The sequence below is a fragment of the Furipterus horrens genome, unplaced genomic scaffold, assembly GCF_987537825.1.
Source record: "Furipterus horrens unplaced genomic scaffold, mFurHor1.1.pri manual_scaffold_15, whole genome shotgun sequence".
Lineage (NCBI taxonomy): Eukaryota > Metazoa > Chordata > Mammalia > Chiroptera > Furipteridae > Furipterus > Furipterus horrens.
In genome coordinates, this window is record NW_028327185.1 from 21,653,990 (window position 1) to 21,679,352 (window position 25,363).

Sequence of the window (25,363 nt, forward strand, 5' to 3'; positions counted from 1 at the left end):
CTGAAGATAACAAATAAGCCTTCTGTATTTTCTTTGTGGACAAATGCTTAATTAAAATACAGTAGACAACTAAGAATACAGAACCTAGTACTGGAACACAGGCCTTAAACAGGCTTCACAGATTACATTATAATGGTATTATGTACTAATGAATTTTTTTGATTAACAAATAAGTTGTTTGATTTGAGAAAGCAAAAATTTGCTCTAATAGAAATTATTAGATGTTTATTCATTACATGATTACTTACTTCACTCTCGGCGAAATGCCTCTCTCCTTTCAGGCACAGGGAAGACCGCCTCAGTGTCTTCTCATCTCCATCATCAAAAACTACACAAGGAGGTAAAAATGGACACCAGTGAGACGTCTCAAAGGTGAGCATGATGATATAAATTATTTAATTTTTGAGTGCAAATAAAACTATTGTTTAAAAAATGACATTCAAAATCCAGTTCACACTTTATGTGTTCTAATGGACAACTTCAAACATAAGAGTTATCTTTTCCAATTTCAAGTAAAAAAGAAATAATATACCTTAAATGAAAAAACATTTTCCCTGAAACAGAAAATACCAATTGGGACTCCTAGAGGCCCACGAGGAGGAACAGGAGACCCCGTGCCCCGTGCCTTCTAGGGCCCCCACGGGCCCTTGAGTTGGTTCAGGAGCTAACTCTCCCCTACCCCCTTTCCCCTCAATAAACCCATTCCCTGATCCCACAAAAAAAAAAAAAAAAAAAAAAAAAACAATTAAAAGTAAGTAAGCATTTCAGGACAAAACTATTTAAATGCTAATTAACCCTTCTCAAAGTGCTAAAGTTAAGTTTTCATGCTGGTAAATACTGACAGATTTACCTAAGAAAACAGAGAAAGTACAAATTTATGTATTTGGACTGCCCTTAAAAATTACCCTGTTTTTATTTAAAAGCAGGGTTTCTCAACCCCAGCACTAGCATTTTGGACCAGATAATTTGTCCACAGGGGGCTGTCCTGCGCTCTGGGAAACAGTAAGCAGCATCCGAGGCCACTAGATGCCAGTAGCACCCCCTTTCCAACTGCAATAACCAAAAATGTATCCAGACATTGCCAAAAGTTCCCTGACTGATGAACTTGCCCTGGTTCATCAAATAAGTAGTTTTCAACTACTTAAAGTACTAAAATGTTCCACCACATTTACTAGAAGTTTATATACACAGACATATGTATATTTTATGATATAATTTTTGCATATACTGCATTACTCATGAATCATGGGAAGAGAATACTTCTATTTTTTAAAATGTTGCCAGTCCTTGATTTTAGAAACAGTAGTTTTTGCCTAAATACCAAAATTAAGTTCTTATATGTGAGCTCTTTATGTGAGACTAAATAAATACCTTTTAGTTCATTATTTTAATGCTATAATATTCAATGGTAGAAGTGCCACAATTATGAGATTGACAACCACACCTAATTACCATAAAAATTTAGTACACAGAATTGCTTGCAGTCTTGTAACCTATTAAAGTCAAATATTTCCTTAGGTGTCAAAAATTAAAAATTTCCTGTCTCTTCATCAGGTTTTCTTTCTCATCCTACAAAAATAATATCTCATCTATACTACTTCAAAACTCCATTAAATTTTGATATCAAAAACATTTTATTAGGTGTTTACTCTCACCTCCGAGGTCACTGAAGAGTAAAAATTATTAGCATTTAGTAAATAATACTGGAATAACTGGCTATCAATTTGTAAAAAAATGTTTGATTGTATTTCAGAATGTCCAAAAAAAACTAACGAGAGGTGAAATAAAAACCTGTTTGTAAATCAAAGATAAAACTATAAACTGAAGACTACATTGGAAATTAAATTTAACAGTAACAAAAGGAAGGTCTTCTTAAACAAGATTCAAAACTAAACTACAAAGGAAGAAGCAATAGGCAAACTGACTACATGAAAATTGATAGCACAGATAAGAGTAAAGCAATATGAGAAAAATCCTTGCAACTAAAGCAGCAAAGGGTTAGTATTCAGAATATATAAATAACTCACACTCTAAAATTAATATGAAAGAGAGAACCACCCTAAGAGGAGAAAGGTTAAGAATGGGAAGACACTACAGGCTAGCAATTCAAAACCTACAGGGTGGGACAAAAGTACGGTTGGGAGTGTGTGAAACACAGTTTATTCTTGTGTTATTATTTATTAACTAGTGTTATTATTTTCCATATGAATAACTGCAAACCTACTATCGCCCCACCATGTATATATAAAGGTTCCTTTTGATAAACATATGAAAAGATGTTTAATCTCACTAGTAATCACAGGAGGGGCACATTAAAAAAAGCTCTGAGACTATTTTGTGTCCAAATGGGCAAAAATTTAAAAGATTACAATCGTCAACTTTGACACAGCTGGAAAAACAAATATACTCATACACTGTTCATGAGAGTATAAATTAATACTCTTTGAAGAAGGGAGTTTTCATTACCTACTTAAGTTTTAAAAGTATATTTCATGTCAATCTGTCTAGTTCTCAATGTACAGACTAGGGAAATAGTAGAACAACATGCATGTACAAAAGACATTTAATTTGGCATTTACTGTAATAGCAAAAAAAAAAAAACAAACAAACAAAAAAAAAACGAACAAACAAACAAACAAAAAACTCCCTGGAATGGCATTGGTAAAAGAAAATAAGTCCTGGTGTATCAAGTATTATAAAATATAATATGAATAAATTTCTCTATCTGGTTGCACAAGATAAACATACTTAAAAATGGTAATGATGAAAAAAGAAATTTCTCTAAGATACACTTTGGAGTGAAGAAAGCTAGAAATCCAATTCTATAATACATACAAATAATTTCAAATTACATGTTATGCACATATTAATGAAATAAACATTTTAAATACCTGGAAAGATAACCATTAACAGTAATAATGTCTATGGCATTAGGGGACGAAATCAAGGAAACTTTGCTTTGTTTGTATTATCTTTGAAAATACATTTTTTAAAAGATTTATTCCCTTACCTACAGTGTACCAACTCGCATCTGTTAATTTATTGATAACAGCTTCCTGATATGCACCATCAAGATTCTTCACTTCCACAATAGCTCCAACCTAAAATATTTTTAAAAGTTAGAAAGACTTTTAGAAGACAAGTCGGCAAACCATAAACTGGATTTATTATTTAAAACTTTAAATGCATGGTGGGGTAAAGAATAAAAGTACTGATTGGATTTGTGTTGAGGTACCAGGAATTTTATCCACTACTGTTTTTGTACCACCACTGAATACATCAACAGAGTAAAAAGGTAAATCATATCTAAGTATTATTATGAAAACATCGTGTCTGTTGTACCCTAAAAGGGTCTTGGGAACCACCTGGGGTCCTCAGACCTCGCTTTGAGAACCAGAACCACTGTATGTGAAATTGTCCCTGCCCCATCTTACCACTACTCTTTGAAGAAGGCTGGGGAAGGGTAGGGATAACTAAGAAATAGCTCTGAAGTCTCCTTAAAGAGTTAAAATGTATCTCTAATGACAATTATTTAAAATATTTTCCATTTAATCAAGAAAATGCTGATTTACATGATCTTTCCAACTACATCAAATTAAAAAGCTTCTGCACAGCAAAGGAAACTATCAAGTTTATGAAAAGCCAATCTATTGAATGGGAGAAAGTATTTGCAAATCTTTACTCTGATAAAGGGTTAATATCCAAAATATGTAAAGAACTCATACAACTCAATAGCAAAACAAATTATCCAATTAAAAAATGGGCAGAGCCTTGAGAGGTGTGGCTCAATAGGCTGGGCATCATCCCGCAAACCGAGGAGTTGCTGGTTCGATTCCAGGCTGGGGCAACGTGCCTGGTTTGCAGGGCAGGTCCCCAGTTTGGGGCACAAATGGATGCAAAGAGGACCACACCAAGACACATCATAATTAAAATGCCAAAGGTTAAAGATAAAGAGAGAATCTTAAAAACAGCAACAGAAAAGTAGAGTTAATTATAGGTGAGATCCCATAACATTTGTTAGCTGACTTCTCAAAAGAAACTTTGCAGGCAAGAAGAAATTAGCAATAAATATTCAGAGTCATGAAAAGCAGGGACCAACAGCCAAGATTACTATACCCAGCAAAGCTAACATTTAGAATGGAGGGGCAGATAAAGAGCTTCCGAGACAAGGTAAAACTAAAGGAGTTGGTCACCAAACCATTATTATATGAAATGTTAAAGGGACTTAATGAAGAAAAAATATATATCAAAACTATGAACAATAAAATGGCAAAAGTGTATATCTATCAACAATTGAATCTAAAAAACAAACAAAGAAGAACAGAGGCAGAATCACAGATACGGAGAGTTTTGATGACTGCCAGGTGGGAGGGGGGTGAGGGGATTAAGAAGTATGAGGGAACAATTCAAAAATGTACATATTAAAAAATATTTTAAAAATCTTGAAATCAAGTTTTAACATAATTGCCTATGTCAAAATCAAAATGGCTATAAGTCCTAATCAAAAGTAATTTTAATAAATCACAATTTTTAATTTTAATAAAATAAAAATCAAACAAGTAAAACAAACCAACTATGCTACAAAAAGCTGGGCCAGGAGAAGAGAGAGACGCTTGAAAATACAATGTAGTCGCCTCTCTACCCCTTCACAACACTGGACCTTCTCTGTAGCTCGTACCAGCTGGCCTCTGTCCAGTGAACAGGAAAGTCAGGCAGCTAAGAACGATGCTTACGGGGCAAAAACAGATAGAGCACGGAGGTACATGTGTTCTGAACATCCAGAGCACGCAACGCTTCAATTACATAGACTGTGAGCCTGCAGCGTTTTGGTTCTGCTAGTCCTGGCAGCAAGACCTCGGTCAGATTACTTTTACTTCCTTCAGTTTCCTCTTCTGTAAAGAGCATTTATGAGTATTATAAAAGATAAGATGTGCAAGAGACGTACAGTACTAGCACATACTAACTGCTAAACAAATGGTGGCTAATGTGGTAAGTGGGCATGTTTTTGTCCTTCTGTCTTTATAAGTGGTAAACTTGTGCATGCAATGTTAAAAATGGCACCTACAAGATAGAAATGCTAAAAAATAATTTTTATAAGGCAATATAAAAAAACGTGTTAGTTCGCCATGGTACCTATTGTATATGCAAGGTACCAATGCCCTGGGGATCCAATTAAGTTTTTAAATCAACTACAAACAAAAAATGATAGATACACACATCAATCTAAACCTCTTAAAAGTACAGCTTCATGAGTAAAGGCTTTTTCTTGTGTCTATAAATGTTTCTTCAATTCTGTTAGCATTACTTTAAATTCAGCCACCCAGGTCAATGACCATTCTGATATTCCGAAGGACCAGAGGGCACATAGCCACTCACACATTCCCTGTAGCTTGTCCCTAGGAGAGTAAAGCAGCACTTACTTCTCTGACCAGTGAGGAAAACTGAATACAAGAAATAAAACTATCGGCATGTACAAACATGTTCATCACTGATAACTGCCTGATGACTCTCCCCAAAGTTACATCTGCGAGTAGTTGCTTCAAAGAGTTAAAAGCTCTAAAGAGTTTTTTCCCCTCACTTTTCACATCATCACAGAATTTACATCGCTTAATCTTAATGATGTAGATGGATTACATTACCTATTAATACTGAAAAATCTGTCATTTTAGTCAGTGAAACATGGTGAGATTGAAATAAATGTGTAAATAAAAGCAGTCAATACTTCCCTGATGTTCATTTGATTTCTGATCAGTTAGGTTTTATTATCTTATTGAGGCTTCATTGAGCGTTAAACCTACTTTTTTCTGTTAGTCTATTTAAAGAGAAATACATATTTATCAACTCAATAACAAAATACTCAATGAATTAAAAAGAAATGACCAAGTATAATTATTGATGCTTCCCACAGAGGCATTGGAATTAATAATGAATAAATAAATTACCTTTAGTGGGCCCTTTATGTGGTCATCCTGAACTTCCACTGTTGAAGAATCATGCCTAAATGTTACCTAGAGATTACAAATTTAATTAGCCACACACATGCACACAGAAAAAGAAAGCAACACAAGCTTATCAATACATGAATTCATTTTTATTACAAGTAATCTAAACTAACAGCTCTGCCTACTATATAAAATCTCAATCCCGTAAGTAGATTAACTGAGAATTTTATTATTTAAACAACTTCCCAGACTAAATCACTTGATGTTTCACATATACTTTACTCAATATTACTAATTATTAGTTTATCTGCATAATTTCTTTTTCTAAAATACAAGGAAAAAAGAGGTGGAGATCTAAAGCTGTTGGGTACTCCAGCTGACACTTAACAACATATGGGGTAGGGGTGTTGATACCCACTGCAGTTAAAAATCCATGTACCACTTTGACTCCCCCAAAATGTAATTATTAATCACTTACTGATGATCAGAAAGTTTTACCGATAACATAAACAGTTGATTAACACAAATTTTGTATGTTATATGTATTATATATTGCATTCTTACAATAAAGGAGGCTAGAGGAAAAAAATAAGAAAAATCATAAAAAACAAAAGACATTTCCAGTATTTATTGAAAAAAAATCAGCATATAAGTGGATCCACACAGTTCAAACCAACACTGTTAAAAGGTCTAACATGTATCATGTTGTGAAGGCCTAGCTTAATAATAAGCAGTAGCAACAAACATTTAATGAGAGTTAAGTAGTAGGTTCAAACATCAAACATCTAATCTTCACAACAACCTTATTAGGTAGGTATGGCTGTTCTCATTTTCTTGATAAGAAAACTGAAGAACAAAAAGTATAAGTAGTAAACTGGTCTAAGATCCCAGAACTACTACATTGGTGGAGGTTAAGATTCAAACTCAGGCCGTCTAGCTCCAGAACTTGACTGTACTCTCTGTACCGGTATAGAAACCAGAGAATGGGAAACCCGACATGAGGACACTACATTATAATAAAGGGTTCAAGTTTAAGTATTTAGTTGGTGAAAAACAAGATAGCCTCCAGTACTCAGTACAGAAAAAGTTGTTTTCCCTATACAAAGCAAGCGTTCTTAAAAGGGATTAAACCATTAACAGGCTCACAGACCAGCTATGAAAGGAGATGTCCTATACTCACAGCACCGCAGGCATTTCTGTCTCACAAAAGCACTTTATTTAAATTATGTGTTTAGCCCTGGCCGGCGTGGCTCAGTTGTTGGGCATCATCCTGCAGACTGAAAGATTGTGGGTTCGATTCCCAGGCAGGGCATGTACCTGGGTTGCAAATTCAGTCCCTGGCTGGGGCACATGCAAGAGGCAACAGATCGATACTTCTCTTTCACATTGATGTTTCTCTCCCTCTCTTCCTCCCTCCCTTCCCCTCTCTCTAAAATAAAAAGAAAAAATATTTTTAAATAAGTAAGTAAATAGTTAGGTAACTGTGCCAATCACTTAGACTCTAAGTCACTTAAGGACGGAGACTGGGTCTTAACACTAGAGTTTTAATACCTTATATAGTGCTTAGCACATAGTAAATGCTTAAAAAATAAAAACTGGTGGGGAAGACGTTTATCAACAAGTTGTTGCAAAACTCATTAACTTTGAATCATAAATAAAAGTGGTATAAAAATATGCCACCATTATCTGTTGAGAAAATCATTAACTTTGAATTATAAACATCTTATTAAAACAATTTTTAATTTATTGATATGAGAGAGAGAGAGAGAGAGAGAGAGAGACTGACTTGCTGCTTTCACCCACTGACACATTCACTGGGAGACTCTTGCACATGTCCCGACCAGAGAACAAACCTGCAATCTTGGTGATCGAAACGACACTCCAACACTTTTAATCGACTGAGCTACCTGGCCAGGGTGAATTATAAACATATTTTGGAGCAGCCAAAACAAAAACCAACCAACCAACCAATCAAACAAAAAACAATAATTTTTATTATTTTTTAATTGATTTTTTTCAGAGAAAGAAGAAAGGGGGGAGGGAGGGAGGGAAAGAGAGAAAGAGAGGGGGGAGGGACATCAATTTTGTTTTTCCACTTACTGATGTATTCATTAGTTGATTCTTGTATGTGCCCTGACCAGGGATCAAACCCCAAGCCTCGGTGTATCGGAACAATGCTCTAACCAACAGAGCTACCCAGCCAGGGCCAACAAAAATTTTTAGATACCATTATTTCTAAGGCACAAGGCTAGCAGTTTTCTTCCTTTTACTAATAGGAAGAAATAGCAAGACTGTTACATGTCATTTAGCCAGTTCATTCATTACACCAAGACACCAGCTGAGATTGCAAGTCAAGACTAAAATCCAGTCTGTGCTCTGCAGACCAAAGCATGGGTCCTGGAGTAATACTGTTTTCCTGTCCATAGGGAACACACTTTTCTAACTAACACAAAAGTGCTTATGTGAACCTCAGGCTCTGCTAAGGAGTCTCTCCACTAGGAAGGAGGGCTTCTGTCTAATTCACATTAAGGTGTTACATGTCACTAAGGGTGAGAAAACTGATAGAGACTTCTCTTCTGCTCTAAGCTAGTTGTGAAATAAAATGAGTGCTCAGGAAACACCAGTGTGTGAAGCCAGAACAGGAAATGCTCTGTAAGAGCACTGTAAGAGTACCCACAGACTCAAATCACAAAAGAGCTCACAAGCACCAAGCATGTGGAAACTAAAGGTAGGGTGGGGCCTAGGCCAGCATCTTACAGGCTTACTGTTAAAGGCCTTTTTGCCATGGGTCTTAACTAGGGAATATAAAGTAGAATCACCCAGAAAGCTTTTATTTAGACACATCCATGCATAAGGAAGCTAGGAAGGAAGGAAGGAGGAGGGAGGAAGGAACATGGGCATGGGAAAAGCTCCAGAAGAGACTGATCCTCTCCACTGGAAGGACTCCACCTCTATGGCCTGTTTAACTGGTGATATTTAAACCAATGTTTTACAGGCTATCTGCTCATGTGGATTATAAATCCCCTGAGGACAGAGGTCATCTTTATATCCCCATCCTTATCACCTAAAAAAGTGCCCTGCACATTTGCCACTCAATACAAACCTGACAAATAAATATCTACCTTCAAATATTTCACTTGCCCCATATTTTTCAATACTGATAATTTACTAGAATGTAAACAATTACATTTCTTTTCCTGTTATTATTTGAGACAGAACACTAGTATTTTAGAAAGATTTTTCAGGAAAGGTAAGAGGAAAAAGGAATCAATTAGATCTAACATAGTTCACTGTTATCTAAAACACCATCAATGACAAATCACATCTCAATACCATGGTCAAAATGAGCAGGGGTGGGGAGAGTCTTAAAATTAACTAATTAGGATATTTCCCATTCTGCCACATTTGCTACAATTAGCAAATGCCTTGGAGAAATTACTCACACTTTATAAGCATCATTTTTCTTACCATAAAATTAAGGAACTAAACTATTGGGTTGGCCAAAAAGTCCATTTAGATTTTTCCGTAAAATAAAAGAAACATTTTTCATTTTCATTAATAACTTTATTGATTTAAATATTTTGAATATGTCGGCTGTGTCCTGTGTGGTATAACATTGATTATTCTCAATTAATGTCTTGATTTGATTGCTATCAATTTCAAGTGTTCTACCCAACCGAGAAACAACGCCTAGAAACAAATCTCCAGCACAAACCACTTTTGACATGTTCTAGCAGTCACAGCACCTTCTCCTAGACACCACAAATCTTTTTTATATTTCAGTTGTGTTTTTATCTTTATTGAAATAATAAAGCATAATATGGTGAAAATGTTGCATATTTTCTTTCATCTTGAATATTAAAACAGCTACACAAAAATTCACCAAATTTTATAAGTTTTTTTTTAGTGTATGCTGAAACCCTGGTTGGTGTGGCTCAGTGGACCAAGTGTCAGCCTAAAGACTGGAAGAGTGCTGGTTCAATTCCCAGGGCACATGCCTGGGCTGTGGGCCAGGTACCTAGCTGGGGGTGTGCGAGAGAGAACCAGTTGATGTTTCTCTCCCTCTCTTTCTCCCTCCCCCACACCTCTAAAAATAAATAAATAAAATATTAAAAAATAATGCACACTGATATGACAGCTGTAACAATACAATCTAACAAAATCATTTTGAAATAAGGTAAAGACAACTAGGTGCTACTAGAGCCATCTTACAGAAAAAAACAAATGAACTTTTTGGCCAACCCAATACATGACTTCTAAGATCCCTTCCAGTTGTGAAATGCTAACACAACAAACAACAGCAAATCTAAAATAAAGTGGCATTCAAAATATCAATTGTACTGATCTAATTCCATTCCAACTGGAATACTGAAAAATCACAATGCTTTTTTTCAGGTATTTTTACAACTATTACTCCTAGAAACTACATTCACCCTGCAGAAAAATATTATTAAATATACTCACCAAACTGAAGTTTAAATATCAAACACTGAACACATGGCTTATAAAATCTACATATACTGTACCTTGACTTTGACAAGTCTTTTCGCTGTTTTGATCTTGGCTTCACAGAAGGCTCCTCTGTATTTAGCACTCACATCAGTGCCCACTGTCAAATAAGGAGGCTCATCAAGGGCCTAAAAGTGCAAAGAAATTAGATTTAATCTCTCCAATTCTTTCCCACAATTGCATCTCAGAATGGCAGACCTAATCCTGTTATAGCCATAGAAACTGTAAGAGTTGAATGTATTTGTTAACAAGAACAATCTATAAAATACTCTAACTTAAAAATAAGTGAAGTATGTATCATAAAGTCTTATTTAAATATGCTAAATGTACATCATATGAAAGATAAAGGCATATTTTTCTCTCTATAAAATACACATGGTCCATAATATGAATTAGCTCAATCACAGTGTATATCATTCCTTCCACCCCTCCTCCATCCACCATCCAAATATGTATTTACTATATAACCACGAGAAGGCAGATTCTTAAAGCATAAATTCTGAGAAAATTTTAATAGGCTATATATTTACAGGCACCCAAATTCAGAATAGTTTTGTTATATTCCTATCTAGAGAATCCTTAGATAGAACGGCATAAAAGGGTCAGGGGGAATTACACGTATTCAAACTACAAAATCCAATTTGAGAAGTATCAAATAAAAATAAGACAAAATGTCTCAAATGCTTCGGGGCATGGGTTTACTGTTTATTTATCCTTCTACATTAAATAACATTTTAAGTTTCCCCACTTGTGATTTAGTTTTTAATAGTCTAATCTAGCTGCTCTGACTTTTTACAGTTGGATATATTCCTGCATAGGGTCTACATTTCTAAGGAGTGCTGCTTATATTAATCAGTTCCATAGCCCAAGGAAAATTATGTAAGTAGCTTTTACCACAGTGTTTTATGAGGAATACTAATATCCCAAGTAGCTTCACCAAAAAAGGAAAGCAGGGAGAGTTTAGGAAAATTGGTTTACTGAATGAATTCCCATCTGCCTCATCACGTCCCAACCTATTTGTCCAAAGAACCATTCTCCCCCCCAGTAACATCTATTACCATCCTGAAGAAATTCCTTAAAATGTAAGGCAGAAAATACTGTCATACAACGACAAATAACAAAAAACAGATTTCATTTGGATCTTAAAAGAAATTCACCCCTAATAGTTGTGTCTCACAGCTCAAAAATAAATAAATAAATAAATAAATAAAGATATTCTAATGCCATATAACAAAAGTGCCCATAATTATACCAAATAATTTTAATAACCTATTTAAAGGTGGGGAAGTATTACATAAACCAAGATAAGGGTGCTACAACTAAAAATATCAGGACGACCTCCTTAATAGCAACCCAGCCAGTAAGAATAAAGAAAACAATAAAGAAACCCAAAACGTATCAGGTATATGATTTTTTAAATCTACTTAGGAAAATGCCTGTATTTCAATCCACTTATGCCCTACAGAAGTGTATTCTCATGAAGATATTCTTCTACATTTCTGCATTACTGCTTTTTAAATTTGATATCATAAACTAAAATTGTAACTTTGCAACGCTCTTGCACTTAACAATAAATTCATTTCTACTTTACCTACCTGCCTCAGCCCTCCTAAAATATCATTTTTCTTGGTGAAAATCTCGTTATATTCCAGATAAGCTAGTGGTTTTATTTAACTAAAAATATGAAAGTGACTCACAGTACTTGACCCAGAAGTTTTAAGAAAAATTAAAAAGCCATGAAAAGCCCAAATGGTGAGACAATCTTCATTATATGGGCTCATTAGTGTCCACAACTTGCATCCATTTCCATTAACACACTTTGCATATAAATAACCAGTAAAATTTTATTTTCACAGACAAAGACAGTTAAAGTAAGTGAAAACTAATGAGGAACCAGAAATTGTGAAATGTAGATGAGAACCAGAAATCAACTAAAAGTTGTACATTTGTGCCTACTCAAGAACAAATAAATAAGCTTTTCAGGTATTTTTATTATGGAGAATATTTTTTAACAAAAAGAGGAACAAAATAGTAATATATTCAGACTACTAGTACACAGAAACCCATTTATGTATTCTTTTCATTAATATTCATATTAAACATTGGCAACATTCCAACTACAGAAAACTGTAAGTATGTTTATTTGAGCAGATTTACTCAACTGGAATTTGAGAGAGAGGATTTTTCCCCTCCAAACTAAGTCCATCCCACATCCTTATAAAAATGAAAATCCATGTTGACAGAAAATAGTAGTAATTACCTCAAATATTGTGGGGGTAAATTAGTATTTTGAAGGGTAATAGTTTTGTTCCTTCAAGTTAGAACACATGAAAAGGAATTAGCAAGGCATATACAGAATATGTCTATTAGAAACAACTTGTAAAGGGAAACTGAAGTATAGGAAGAACCTGAATGTATAATAAATATATTGCTAGAGCAGTGCTACTTTGTTAAAAAAAGCATAGGAAAAGCAAAGATCTATGTTCTGATCTTACTTTTGCCTCTATTATTTTTTTGCACATTAGGTAAGTTACTTCTTTGTTCCAAAATTTTCTCTATCAGTTGTTCTGCATGCATTTGTTCAACAAGCCTTTATCAAAGCATTGTGGTTACAAAGATGGTCAGAATGGGACATTGTGAGACATGCAATCATCTAGAAGTAAAACTATGTTAACCAAAATATGAATGAGTTTCTACAAAAACAAACAAACAAAACTCATAATCTACATGCTCAGTCAGATTGTGTACGTAGGTTTTAGCAGAGCATAATTATCTCTCCATCATAGTCTACCATGGGATAATATAAAGCTGACTAATAGCACAGGCTTTCAAAGCATGGGGTCCTAATCCCAGCTCTTTCCTCACAATAACTTGGTAAGTTTTTGAAGACTACTGAACCCCTCTAAACTTCCCTTTCCACATAAGGAAAATGGGGTCAATATTAGGAACAACTAGTTATGACACCTGAAGTATACAGTTGTTTACAATTATTATTAATATTATAAAATACTCAATGTGGACAATCAAACCAATGTAAATTCAGATTCAACACCCTGTCATTTTTTCTTTTCAAAGTGCAAAAGGCAAGCAAAACCTCATTTTAAATAACTGCTTATCCTAAGTGCAAGTTAAAAGTTAAACCACTTTCCTCGCTTTTTCAACAATGTCAATACTCCTCAGAATATATTTTTCAGTACTAAATCTAAGGAGAAAATACCACAAGGTATTTGGTAATATGTATGTGTCTTTAAAATGTTATACTTTTTCTTACTTCCAGACATGCAGAAATCATCAAAGGTATGTGTATATATTATACATATAGAAAAAAAATCATAAAGAAAGAAACAACAGGTAAAAAGGGATTAACCTATGGGAAAGGGAATAAAGAGGCATATGTATGAAAATATTTTATTCAAAATCTTCCTTTTTTTTTTTTAAAGGTTCCTTTGGGGTAGGAGGGAGGTGGGTGGAGGTGGAAGAAGGAATTAAGGGGGTGAATGGTAATGGAAAAAATACAATAAAAAATAAACTACTGAAAAATAGTAATAAATTTGAAAAGGTTCCTTTTTGGTTTTTGCAACTGGCATGTATCCTTTGCTTTTTAAAATGTAGTTTAAGGAACATTTCAAACATTTACAAAAGAAATAAACTATATTAATAAATCTCCTATATACTCATAAATCTGGTTCCTATGATAATTAACTCAGACATTTTTGTTTCATCCAAACCCCTATCCGTTAAAAACAAACAAAAAACCCCTAATTATTTTAAAGGAAACCCCAGATATTATATTATTTTATTAGAACAACAAAAAGTATAATCTGTAACAACTGGGATTATGGTTTATTTTGAATTTTCTTATTAATTCTTTTCTGTATTCTCCAATGTACTTGGAATGACTATATTAATGAAGATCAGTAAAATACAATAGTTAAGAACACAGGCTCTTGAATTAGATTTTTAGGTTCAAATTTACCACCTAGTAGCTAGGTGACCTTGGGCTAGGTAGGACCTCTGTGCCTCAGGATATAGTAATAGTGATCTCACAGGGATGAAGACTGACATATTACATGAAAAGGGTAGGGTCCAGCATACGGTGTCAAAAAAAAAAATGTGTTATTATTACTTAATAATCTGGGGGGAAATTGTGAGTTAAAAAACTGTTTAACTCCCCTACACACACACACAAAGATCCCATATAAATAGAAGATGCCAGTATAATTGTGTGTACATATAAAGGAGTATTTAAATATTATCCCTTTTATTCAGTTCAGAAAAAATCATGTTGCATTCTATAGCAAGAGAGGTTAAGTGCTGGGGGGTGGGGGTGGGGGTTGCTACATGAGGAAATATACCACAACCTTTTAGTGGGGCGGAAAGATAACCAAGGCTATACGTGTACAACTATTCTGAGGCTACTATACTTTGGTCCAAAGACTTGTGAGCCAACTAACTAAGAGCAGCCCTTTTACGAACACCCACCCTGGTAGGTATACACGTATATAACCAAAAACAATTAAAAAACCTCTTACCTTCTCTTTTTGCTCTGCTTCTCTGATTTCGGTCAATAATATGGACCATTTCAGAGGCTAAAATAAAATGTTTTATGTAGCACCTCCATGCCAAAAGGAAATTAAACTACTAAATTACCATCCCTTTGTTTAGCAAACAGAACAGTTTTCTAGTTGTCAAGGCAACAGCTACCTCGCAGTCATTAGCGTTGCTTAAACAATTAATTTTTCTAGTCAACTACCAAATGTGCTCACGGGCACCTAAAAACCATTGAATTCTACGGGAACACTAAAAAGCATAAGCGATTTTAAATTCGCCATTGGTGAACACTGATCCTTCAAGAAGCCAGAATGCCAGGGAGACATGTAAGTGCACAAACAAATCAACAGTCATCTCCATTGTGCCCTGGGCCCAGTAACCAACACACAACATGTTGTAGAGAGAGAAGAGCTGAATCAGTTCTCCGAATGGCTGACTAATGTTGACACTGACTAGGAAATATTCAGTTATTCAAGATCTATTTTTTAAAAAACAAAACGTGCTAGTTGACATTTTATTGAGACAGTTTCTTAAAAAGAGTTAGCATTCAAACTGGTTACGAGGCAGTGCCAATGCACCCAAAAGAATCAGAAAACAAGAGTACTCAATTTGATGCTAAAACCTCCAGTAAATAAATGTACTTAAACACACAAGTAAATCTATAAAAATGACCTTTCTGTATATGGGAATCTCAAAGAAGCATTAAAACCAATAATGGAGATCATTACAACAGATGAATAAATGGAAAATACACTATATACCAATGGATGTGGTGTATCATTTAAAAACTAAGCTTAAAACTTAAATGCACTATTTTTAAGGACACATAAAAATGGGTACATTGACGCAATAAACCTGCAATCTGAATTTCCTCTGTTCCTTTCATGGGGGTAGTAGGTACGAGGTAACGCAGGGCAAGGGCCGAAGAGGCACAGGAGGTAACGGCACAGAATATTAGTACACAAGGCACTGGGCGTTGTGAGGGAGCCACATGGAAACACAGGCAGTCCCTGTGGCTGAGGACATAGTAGGAGCTGAGTAGGGACAGAGGAAATGTGCAACATAATTCGGAGATTTGTCACACTGACCAAATAAGTAAATACACTGAGGATAGTGGGGCCATGTTTCTCACTGCCAAAGAAATTGAAAAGAAATAAAGAGAGCCCTGGCTGGTGTGGTTCAGTGGATTGAGCGCCGCCAACCTGCGAACCAAAGGGTCGCCAGTTTGATTCCCAGTTGGAGCACGTGCCTGGGTTGCGGGCTGGGTCCCTGGGTGGAGGCGCACAAGAGGCAACCACACTTGAATGTTTCTCTCCCTCTCTTTCTCCCTCCCTTCCTCTCTCTCTAAAAATAAATAAGTAAAATCTTTAAAAAACAAATAAAAGGAAGGGGAAAGGCTATAAAGAAGCCTAAGGTATTGGACTAAAGTTAGAGACATGAATGCATGGTTGTATAATATATATACATATGCACAGAAAACTGAACAAGTATTAACAGATGTGTATGCACACATACATATTTGAACATCTCTGTGTATGTGTGCATATATACATATCGATATATTTTCCTAACTCTCCACCAAATAAGGGCTCAGATCATCTGAGAGCCTGTAACAGAACCCCCGGGCTGTTCCGACTGAAACAGAACCCACGGGCTGTTTAGTTAGGGGCCCGATTGCCCGCCGCCAGAATCATAACTCTGAATACCAGAGTTTGGGGAAAAGAAAAAGAATTGTTTATTTACACAAAGTCCTGCCTCCCCCTCCCAGACCTGGCCAGTCTTAGGAAAGTCAGAAACACTGTTTCCCTACTTCCTAGGCACAGTTCAGCTTTAGCAGTAGCTGCCAATCACTCTTCTGATTGGGGAGGTCCTTTCTGTGCTGTGGTGCCCTCCAGCTCTCAATGCAGGAACGCCTGGATTCTCAGCCTCCTTGTAAACTGCCTTCTTCCTGCAAACCGCATGGATCTCCTCTCCTTCTCCAAGCAGCCTGGCAAGAACCTCTTCTTAAAGCCGCCTGGAGACCCCTTCTCCAAGCCACATGGAGGGAGCCCACAAGAGCCAGAGAGTGAGGGCGTGAGGGCCAGAGAGAGCCTGAGAGAGAGAGCCTCCTAGAGCCAGAGCCAGCCCCAAAAAATGTCCGCAGCTGCTTCTCTCCTCCTCCCTGCCTCCTCCCTCCCCCTGCGTCCTCTCACGCAGTGGGTGTTGCAAACAGTCCTGACCATTCACAGAACCCTAGGTAGGCTCTGTCTGCTTCTTCCCTACCAGCCCACAGTCCCAGATCCCTCCCATCTTCCTGAGCCTTGGAAGTAAAGCGGATCTTTGCAACAATGTTTCCAGCCACTAGCTCCAGGCATGCAAGGGCATCCTGAAAGCTGCTTCCTGCTCCCTATCTCCCAGCTGCAAACTCTGGGGTTTGTTTTTGGACTCCCCTGTTTCTGTAACAAGCCTAGTAACAGAAAGCACAGCAATGGCTTTCTTGATTTCTAAATCCCACCCTACATTTAAACAAAACAGGTGTCCTTGGAGAAATGGCTGATTTCAAAGTTAGGAAAATTACAAGAAGAATCTAAAACACTTTGTGCCAGAAAGTAAGGAAATGCTCAATGAATGAGGGTGGCATTTCAAAGGGACCTGGAGCCACCCTGAAGGGACTCCTCATGACCAAGTGAGGGAAACTTTAAGCATTAAAATAAATGTTGGTTGTCCTATTGTCTGGTTAGGAAAGTATACGTATGTCAAAACTGATTTACTTAAGATGTGTATATCCCATTGTAAGTAAATTATACCTCAGTTTAAAAAATTAATATCAAATTACCACCCATTCAATGAAACTGGCATCTATGAGTCCATATTGATACACAAATGAAGAAATGCTGAATAAATAAATAAATGCAGAAAAGAGAAAGCTCTTCCTTATAGCAAAAAGGTAAAAAGTGTAGCAGAGCTGTCAACAGATGCTAAACTAATGAGTGGAGGTTTGATGAAGAAAGGATGCTGGCACAATCCTGGAACACCACTCAATTACCAGTGGTGGGCTGATGTGATACAATGAGAACAAAGAGCATCCTTTCTGAGAAACACCACACAGATCCAGGTTGAAGTCATGCTACAGAATGTCTGTATTCCTTAAAACTCTGAAGGACATGAAATATGGGAACACTGGGAAACAGTTTTAGATTGAAGTAGTCTGCAGAGACATGACAATCAAATGCGACAGGAATTCCTGGATAGAGTGGGCACCAGCGAGTGAAAAAAGGAGACATTAGTAGGAGAGTTGGTGAAATCTGAAAGGGTCTGTGGAGAGGACGGCAGTGTTGCATCAATGCTGATTTATCATTTAGAGGGTTGAATGCAGGGGTAGGAAGAACAGTTCTTTTTGCTGGGAATTATATAGCAGAGTATTAAGGGAGGACAGAAGATCATTTCTGCAGCTTTCTCTCAAAAAATTTAAAGACAATAATAGATTATATGAATTGTCTGCATTATAAATTTGAAGTTATTTGAAAATAAATTATTTTCAAAGTATTACATATTTATTAGCCACCTGCATATCTTTTTCTATGAACTGTTGGTTTGTGTTCTTTACCTGTCTTTCTGAGTAACTCCTTTTTTTTTAAAAACTGGATTGTAAAAGTTCTGGTATATTAAAAAAGAAAATCAGCCCTGGCTGGTGTGGCTCAGTGGATTAAATGCCAACCTACGAACCAAAGGGTTGCCGGTTCGATTCCTGGTCAGGGAACACGCTGGGTTGCAGACCACCACACATTGATGTTTCTCTCCTTCCCTTCCCCTCTCTCTCAAAATGAGAAAGAGCAAGAGAGAGAGAGAGGTTGAGCCACACCAGCCACATTGAGGGTCAGCCCATGAACTGGAAGGTTTCCAACTGAGGGTGTGCAAGAGGCAACCAGTCAATGTTTTGCAACCAGCCGATGTCTGTCACCTACATTTCCTAATGTTCCTCCTAAAATTTAAGTTACTCTATGGGATTTAGATCCATATCTGTTAACCAGAGAGATGCATGCATACTGATAGATATTAACAGAGGGTATCTGCATTTTTCTACAAGTTTAAATGACTCAAAATAGACATTCCAACTAGAATGCTCATCATCAGCAAAGAAGTAAGAGAAATACATTGGGAGCACATTTATTAAGTTCCTACTGTATTTAAGACGTTGTCTTAGGTGCTTAAAAAGCAAAGGCACCTTTCTCATATAAGACAAAGGTAGCCAATTTATTTTGCCCTCAGAAAAGGTTAATTTTATTATCTTATTAGTTAAGTCAAAACTGTATTCAAATGCAAATGAATCTGCTTTAAGGTATTATCAATCTCTGTACACACTATGCTTATTTATAATATTTAAACTTTAAGATCTGGAAATTAGAGAAGCCTAGTGGTGAAGCCAGTTCAAAAACCATAATTACAAAGAGAAGCCATAAACTGATACTGTTGTGGGTTTACATCTATCTGGGAATGTTACTGATATCTACTGGCAAGAATTAACAGGCATTAAGTATAACATTTTGAAATGTCACAGGATAAGTCACTTATGGATGCATCTAGAGAATATTTTTTAAGAGTTTGCTTGATTACCAAAAAAAAAATATTAGTCATCCTTAACACTCCCCATCAACCAAACTTTTTAGATGACTTGAAAATAACAGTATTTTGTTTTACTATCAATAAAAATAATAGTAGAACACTAAGGAAAAAAAATCAGATTTGCACAAGTGTCTTTCTTCTCAAGATGACTATTAGAATAGTATTCCAGATATTTTCCCTAGCAAAATAACTAACTGGATAGATGATGGCTAATTTGACCAATTACTCTTACTTTTAAATTTTTATTCCTCACTTTAAATAAAGCCTGAACGGTCTTCCATATCCTAATCGTGGTTCTACAATATAAAGTGAGTGGTAATTGTTACACAGCCTTACCTGTGCTGCTCTAACCTTTGTGAACCTATTTCTTCACGACTGCAGAAGAGGGAGGATGGGGTAGGGAAGGAGAAAAGCGGATGAATGAAATGGAGCAGCAGTCCCCACCCTTTTTGGCACCAGGGATCGGTTTTGTTGAAGAGAATTTTTCCACAGGCAGGGGGAGGAGGATGGCTTTATAGCCTGCCGCCAGGTGCAGCTGTACAACTGAAGTGCATCAACTCACTTGCTGCCAGATGCAGCCTAATGGTCACCTGCCACTCACTGACAGGGTTTTCATATGAGTCTGTGAGCAACTGGTTTATTATGGTCTCTGTGTAGTCACACACCTCTCTGCTAATGACAATCTGCATTTGCAGCGGCTCCTGAGGCTCCACCTCAGACCATCAGGCATTAGATTCTCATAAGGAGCACCTACCCTAGATCCCTCACATTCGCAGTTCACAATAGGGTTCGCACTCCTGTGAGAATCTAAGGCCACCGCTGATCTGACAGGAGGTGGAGCTCAGGCGGTAATGCAAGTGACAAGGAGTGGCTGTAAATACACACGAAGCTTTGCTGGCTCACCTGCAGCTCATCTCCTGTTGTGTGGCCTGGTAGGTGGCCTTGGGGTTGGGGACTCCAGAGGATGACAAGGAGACAGAAGTAAAGACAGGTAGAAGGCAGTGAATGGAAGCCAAGAGAATAATGAGGAGGGAAATCCTGTGAACTCCGGGGTTTGGGTTTTGGTTCACTAACTCTCCTGATGCAAGCCACTTCTATCTGTTACACGATTTCAGAGTGATTCTTGTCTACTTGAACTGCTCAGTGTACACACTAAGACGCTGGCAAATTTGCAAATTCTCTGGCTTTGGAACCAGAGATTGCTATTCACATACTTGCTAACTATTACCACAGCACACTGATCTTTGATTTCCTCTCCACAGACTGGCAATTCAGCTTGTAGGTGCTTACAAGTTTTTAATTAAATTAGGTGATATATTTAGAGTCTTTAGGAGACTGACAGGTCCTGGATAAGCACTCAACAAATGTTAGACTAAATCATATGAAACTGCTATCTTTATAGATCAAAAAGGGACAAATATTGGCTATTTTACATGGTTCAACCTAACATTTTCTCCTTTTCTTTTAAGCAACTGGGAAACCACAGAGCAACAGGTCAGAAACCTAACAGTAAGTCCTGTTCCACAATTTGCTCAGCTGGTACTCCCATAAGCAAGAACCAGCTTTGTGCTACTAATCACTCTGGCCGACAAGACTCTGACTCCACCGTATGTATTGCCAGATAACTGGGCCTCTCACTGAGCTCTGAGTCCTGAGCAGCCTGCATTGGACACATTATATTACTAGTGAAGCTATGGCTATTTCTTCCCACTTGATGGCTCTGTGGCCCACCAACCAAATATTTATTTGTTTCATATCCTCAAAAACATGACCTCGAAAGAAGCCATCAAGTAATCTTTGAGAACCTGAAAATCTATTACTTGTCTACTGACCAAAAGCAATGACCAACAAAGAATATTAGAAACATTCTAAATCACAGAACTCATTCTAATTTCAGAGTGCTAACATATTAACCCCTTTGGTAACCAATGCTACAACACTCATTACCTTACTATATACTGGCTTTGCTTGTCCCAAATGTATACAGATACTATGAAAAAGTGAACATTTCACACTAAATGTTAATGATTTGTATCTGTTTTCTTTCCTAGATTGAGCAACTGAAGGCAGAAATAGAGCCTAATTCATCTTTGGATGTCCCAGTCCTAAAATTGCATCTACATATAGGAAGAATTCAGGCAAGATTTACTGAACCAAAGAAGTTAGACCCCTAATGACAATAAACTCATAACTATCAACAACTGAATTTAAAAATAAAAACAAAATCCAGCTAAGCAAACCAGAATAGGAACAGAATCATAGGTATGGGGATCATTTGGAGGGTTATCAGCTAGGAGGGGGGAGGGGGAAAATGGGGATATGGTGCAGGGATTAAGAAGCATAATTGGTTGGTACAAAATAGACAGGGGGAAGTTAAGAATAATATAGGAAAGGGTGAAGCCAAAGAACTTATATGCATGACCCATGGACATGTACTAAGGGGGGTGGGGTTGCTCGAGGGAAGGGGGTACTTACTGGGCGGAGGGGAGCAAAAGGGGAAAAAAATTGGAACTACTGTAACAACATAATCAATAAAATATACTTTAAAAAAAAAGGAGTTAGACCCCTGCTAAATGAGATTTCTCTTAAGGTAAAATTATTTGTATTTCAAACCACCTTATGTTGGGAGGCAGCTTTTATTGAAAGGTCAAATGCATGAGTTCTGAATTCAGTCCTTATAAGGAAAGAGAAACAGTGACATTAAAGAGAGTAAGGGAGCCTTTCTAATGCCTTCTTTTCCTGTATGCATATTTCAGGTTTTCCCCTTTTTGGTGTTGTTTTCAGTTGTTTTTCCCCCCGACCACCATCCCAGTATCTTTCAAGGTTTTATGGTGACACCAAATGGCTATTACTCGGAAACTCCTAACATAGTGCATCACACTAACTGGAGATTCTGTGAGTTGCTGGGGCTATCTATTCACTTAGCACTAAAAGACATGACTTCAGGATAGGTGTAGAGAAACACACTTCAGCCCAAACTTTTATCTCCTGACTCTCCGTGTGCACCTAGTCTTACTGCTAGATCCCTTTGGTAGTCTTCTGAGTCCCCAGAAATTGCTGTTATTATCAAAGCCAATATCCAACAGTTCTCCCCGACATCTGAAGAATTGAGTATTTCCCTTTTCCCACTGTAATTATTTAAGTAAAGGAACACAAGGCACCACTCGTGAAGGCAGGGAGGAAGGGTCAAACAACATCCAGGGATACATGCCAGGCCTTCCAGGCTACTCCATCTTGCCTTCTTTTAATGAGTGCTGAGAATCAAAGACTCAATTTTGAGGTATTCTAATAGGATAGCTTACATCAAATTGCTCATCAGACCTGGACATTTAAAAATATTATACCAAACAAGTTAAAAGGTTTCTTATCAACCTCAGGACTCGAAGTGTATCAGAATATTTACAGAATTTCATTATCAAACCTGGCCTGCCTCCTACTGAGAGGACCATGCTCACCTCACCACCAGCTAACTCTGCCTCCTTGGGCTTCCCTGACCACACTTAGATCATGAAAAATATTTTAGTGTCATCTCCTTCCATAAGCATTCTTAGCTGCAAAGAAAAACCAATAAATCCTACTTGATAATCCATTTTCCCCAAGAAAATGCTGAACCGTGAGTCCACTGGACTGTGATTACCCAGGTGTAATGATAAATTCCAAGTGGTGTGGGGAAGATTCATTGAGCACACACACACACGGAAAGAAATCTTTTATTTATTTATCTTAAAAATAGGTAGGAAAGTAAGCTGTTCTAATAAAATTTCTTAAATTGTGTCTTGTGAACACACATACATATCCTGAAGGAAAAGTGGCAGCTGAACACCACACAGGGGCTGAAAGTGGCCTTCAACTATTCATATACTTCCAGCATGCTGTGTTAGGTAGGTGTGCCAATACAGGTAAGGCTTGCAGATTACAGTATTCTTGTTCACACAGTTTGCACATTATATTATAAACTAGAAAAGAGGTGCTCATAGTGTGCTCCCAGGACCAACAGCATTAGCATCACCTAAAAACTTCTCAGAAATGCAAATTCTCAGGCTCCACTCCAGACATCCTGAGTTAGACAAAATGCTGGGGGAGAAAATCAGCAGTCCATGTGTCAGCAAGCTTTCCAGGGAACTCTGACCCACCCCCAGTTTGAGAACCCATGACCTAGAGGTTATCTCTCTAGGTCCTCACTGGGAACTTGTAACAGATATACTCATCAACTAACAGAATCTCTATTTGGTTTCCAGACCCACAGTGAAAGGCACAGGACTTGAAAGATATCAGGATGGTGATAATGAAAAAAATATTTATCATACACACGGAATTCAGGCAATAAAAGCAGATTATTTTAAATAGTACAGAAAAGTGGTGAAAGAAAATTCTAGCAAAGAAATCAGAAACTAATATAAAATCCATGCAAAAAGTAAAAACTAAGAAAATGTAAAGCTACTGCTTCTCTGCAGAAAGGATTTTAATACAGCAGGCCTCACTGCTATTTTTGGCCTACTTGTAAGGCTGCTGGATGGCATCAGGAACTTACAGGGACATGGATTTGGGTGGGTTCCTGCAATTAACTGATAAGAGTGGTTCACTCTGCCTAAACTGTATGTACAAGCAATACATCTCGTGCTGAACACCTGCTTTCATTCTCAGAGTTGGAAATCTGGGTGTGGGCCAAGTAAGGGGTGCCTATGTGATTACCTTCCAATACAGTCCTTGGAGTGGAGTCTCTAACAAACTTTCCTATTGGCAACACTTCAGATATCGTGTAACAATTCATGGCTAGGGGAATTAAGTGTGTCCTGCTTGACTCTACTGGGAGATTAATCTGGAAGTTTGAACCCAGTTTCCTCAGATTGGTAGTGTGGGAAAAGGGATGAAGATGTATAATGACCTGAAATTAGAAATACAGCATCTGGAGAACTATAATGCAAGGGGAAAGGAGGCAATAAAAAAGATACAATTATTAATGACCACATCAAGAAGTATTTTGATAGCCAAAGGAGAAGCATGGCCTGATAGCAACAGGAAAATCATTACAAAGTTTTATGCAGAGAAATGACACTATTTGAAGTCTTAAATCACTATGGAAAATGGATCCCAAGAATATAAGACAGAATCAGAAAAACCAGTTAGGATTCTCTTGCCATAATCTAAAATGAGATATAAGGTAGTGATAGAGAGAGGACTAACTGGAAACATCTTTATATTTAGTGACTATCTGAATAAAGGCATAAAGAAGAATTTCCTCTTTTTTCCTTTCATTATTGATTCCCATTTCATAAGAACAGATCTGGATTCTGGACCAGTAAATTAAGAAAACTACACTAGAGAGAGATCCAGACTGATCAGAGAGGCAGCAGAAGCAAGGGAGAAGGTGAGAAAACTCCAGATGAGGATACAAGGGAAGAATAGCTCTATGTTTACCATCCTGCATGTATTAAAAACTACTAGCATTCATGATGGTATGTGAGAAAGGGTTTAGTTATTTTATTCATATATTTGTCCTAAAGTGATAAACATGTATCATATCAAGGAAATTAAGGCCTAATTATGAGGAAATTAGTAAACTATACCTTTGTTTATCCACCTAGTGATTCCAACTAGAAGCTACTATTTTCATTAAGAATTGTTATATGAGCCTGATAAAATGTGATCATATTCTCATATGAATTCTTGGTCCCCCCAAATTTAGTCTTTTTTAAATGACACAGATTAATACATATTTTCATTTGCTTTATAAAAATTCAAATATACCAAAAGTAAAT

The 25,363-nt window shown here is 36.9% G+C and overlaps 1 protein-coding gene across 4 annotated transcripts in view; it reads right to left on the reverse strand.

Annotated features, from left to right (window-relative positions):
• ARID4B (AT-rich interaction domain 4B) overlaps positions 1–25,363 on the reverse strand; it is a 136,544-nt gene that overhangs the window by 67,803 nt on the left and 43,378 nt on the right. For all 4 annotated transcript variants that reach the window (XR_016508327.1, XM_090263464.1, XM_090263462.1 and 1 more), the window contains exons 3-6: positions 10,469–10,579; positions 5,943–6,008; positions 3,011–3,101; positions 249–328 (exon numbers count right to left, since the gene is read on the reverse strand). Coding sequence is in view for 3 of the 4 variants with exons in the window: in XM_090263464.1 (XP_090119590.1) it covers positions 249–328; positions 3,011–3,101; positions 5,943–6,008; positions 10,469–10,579 (348 nt within the window). In the remaining variant the exon portion in view is untranslated. The remainder of the gene's footprint in view (positions 1–248; positions 329–3,010; positions 3,102–5,942; positions 6,009–10,468; positions 10,580–25,363) is intronic.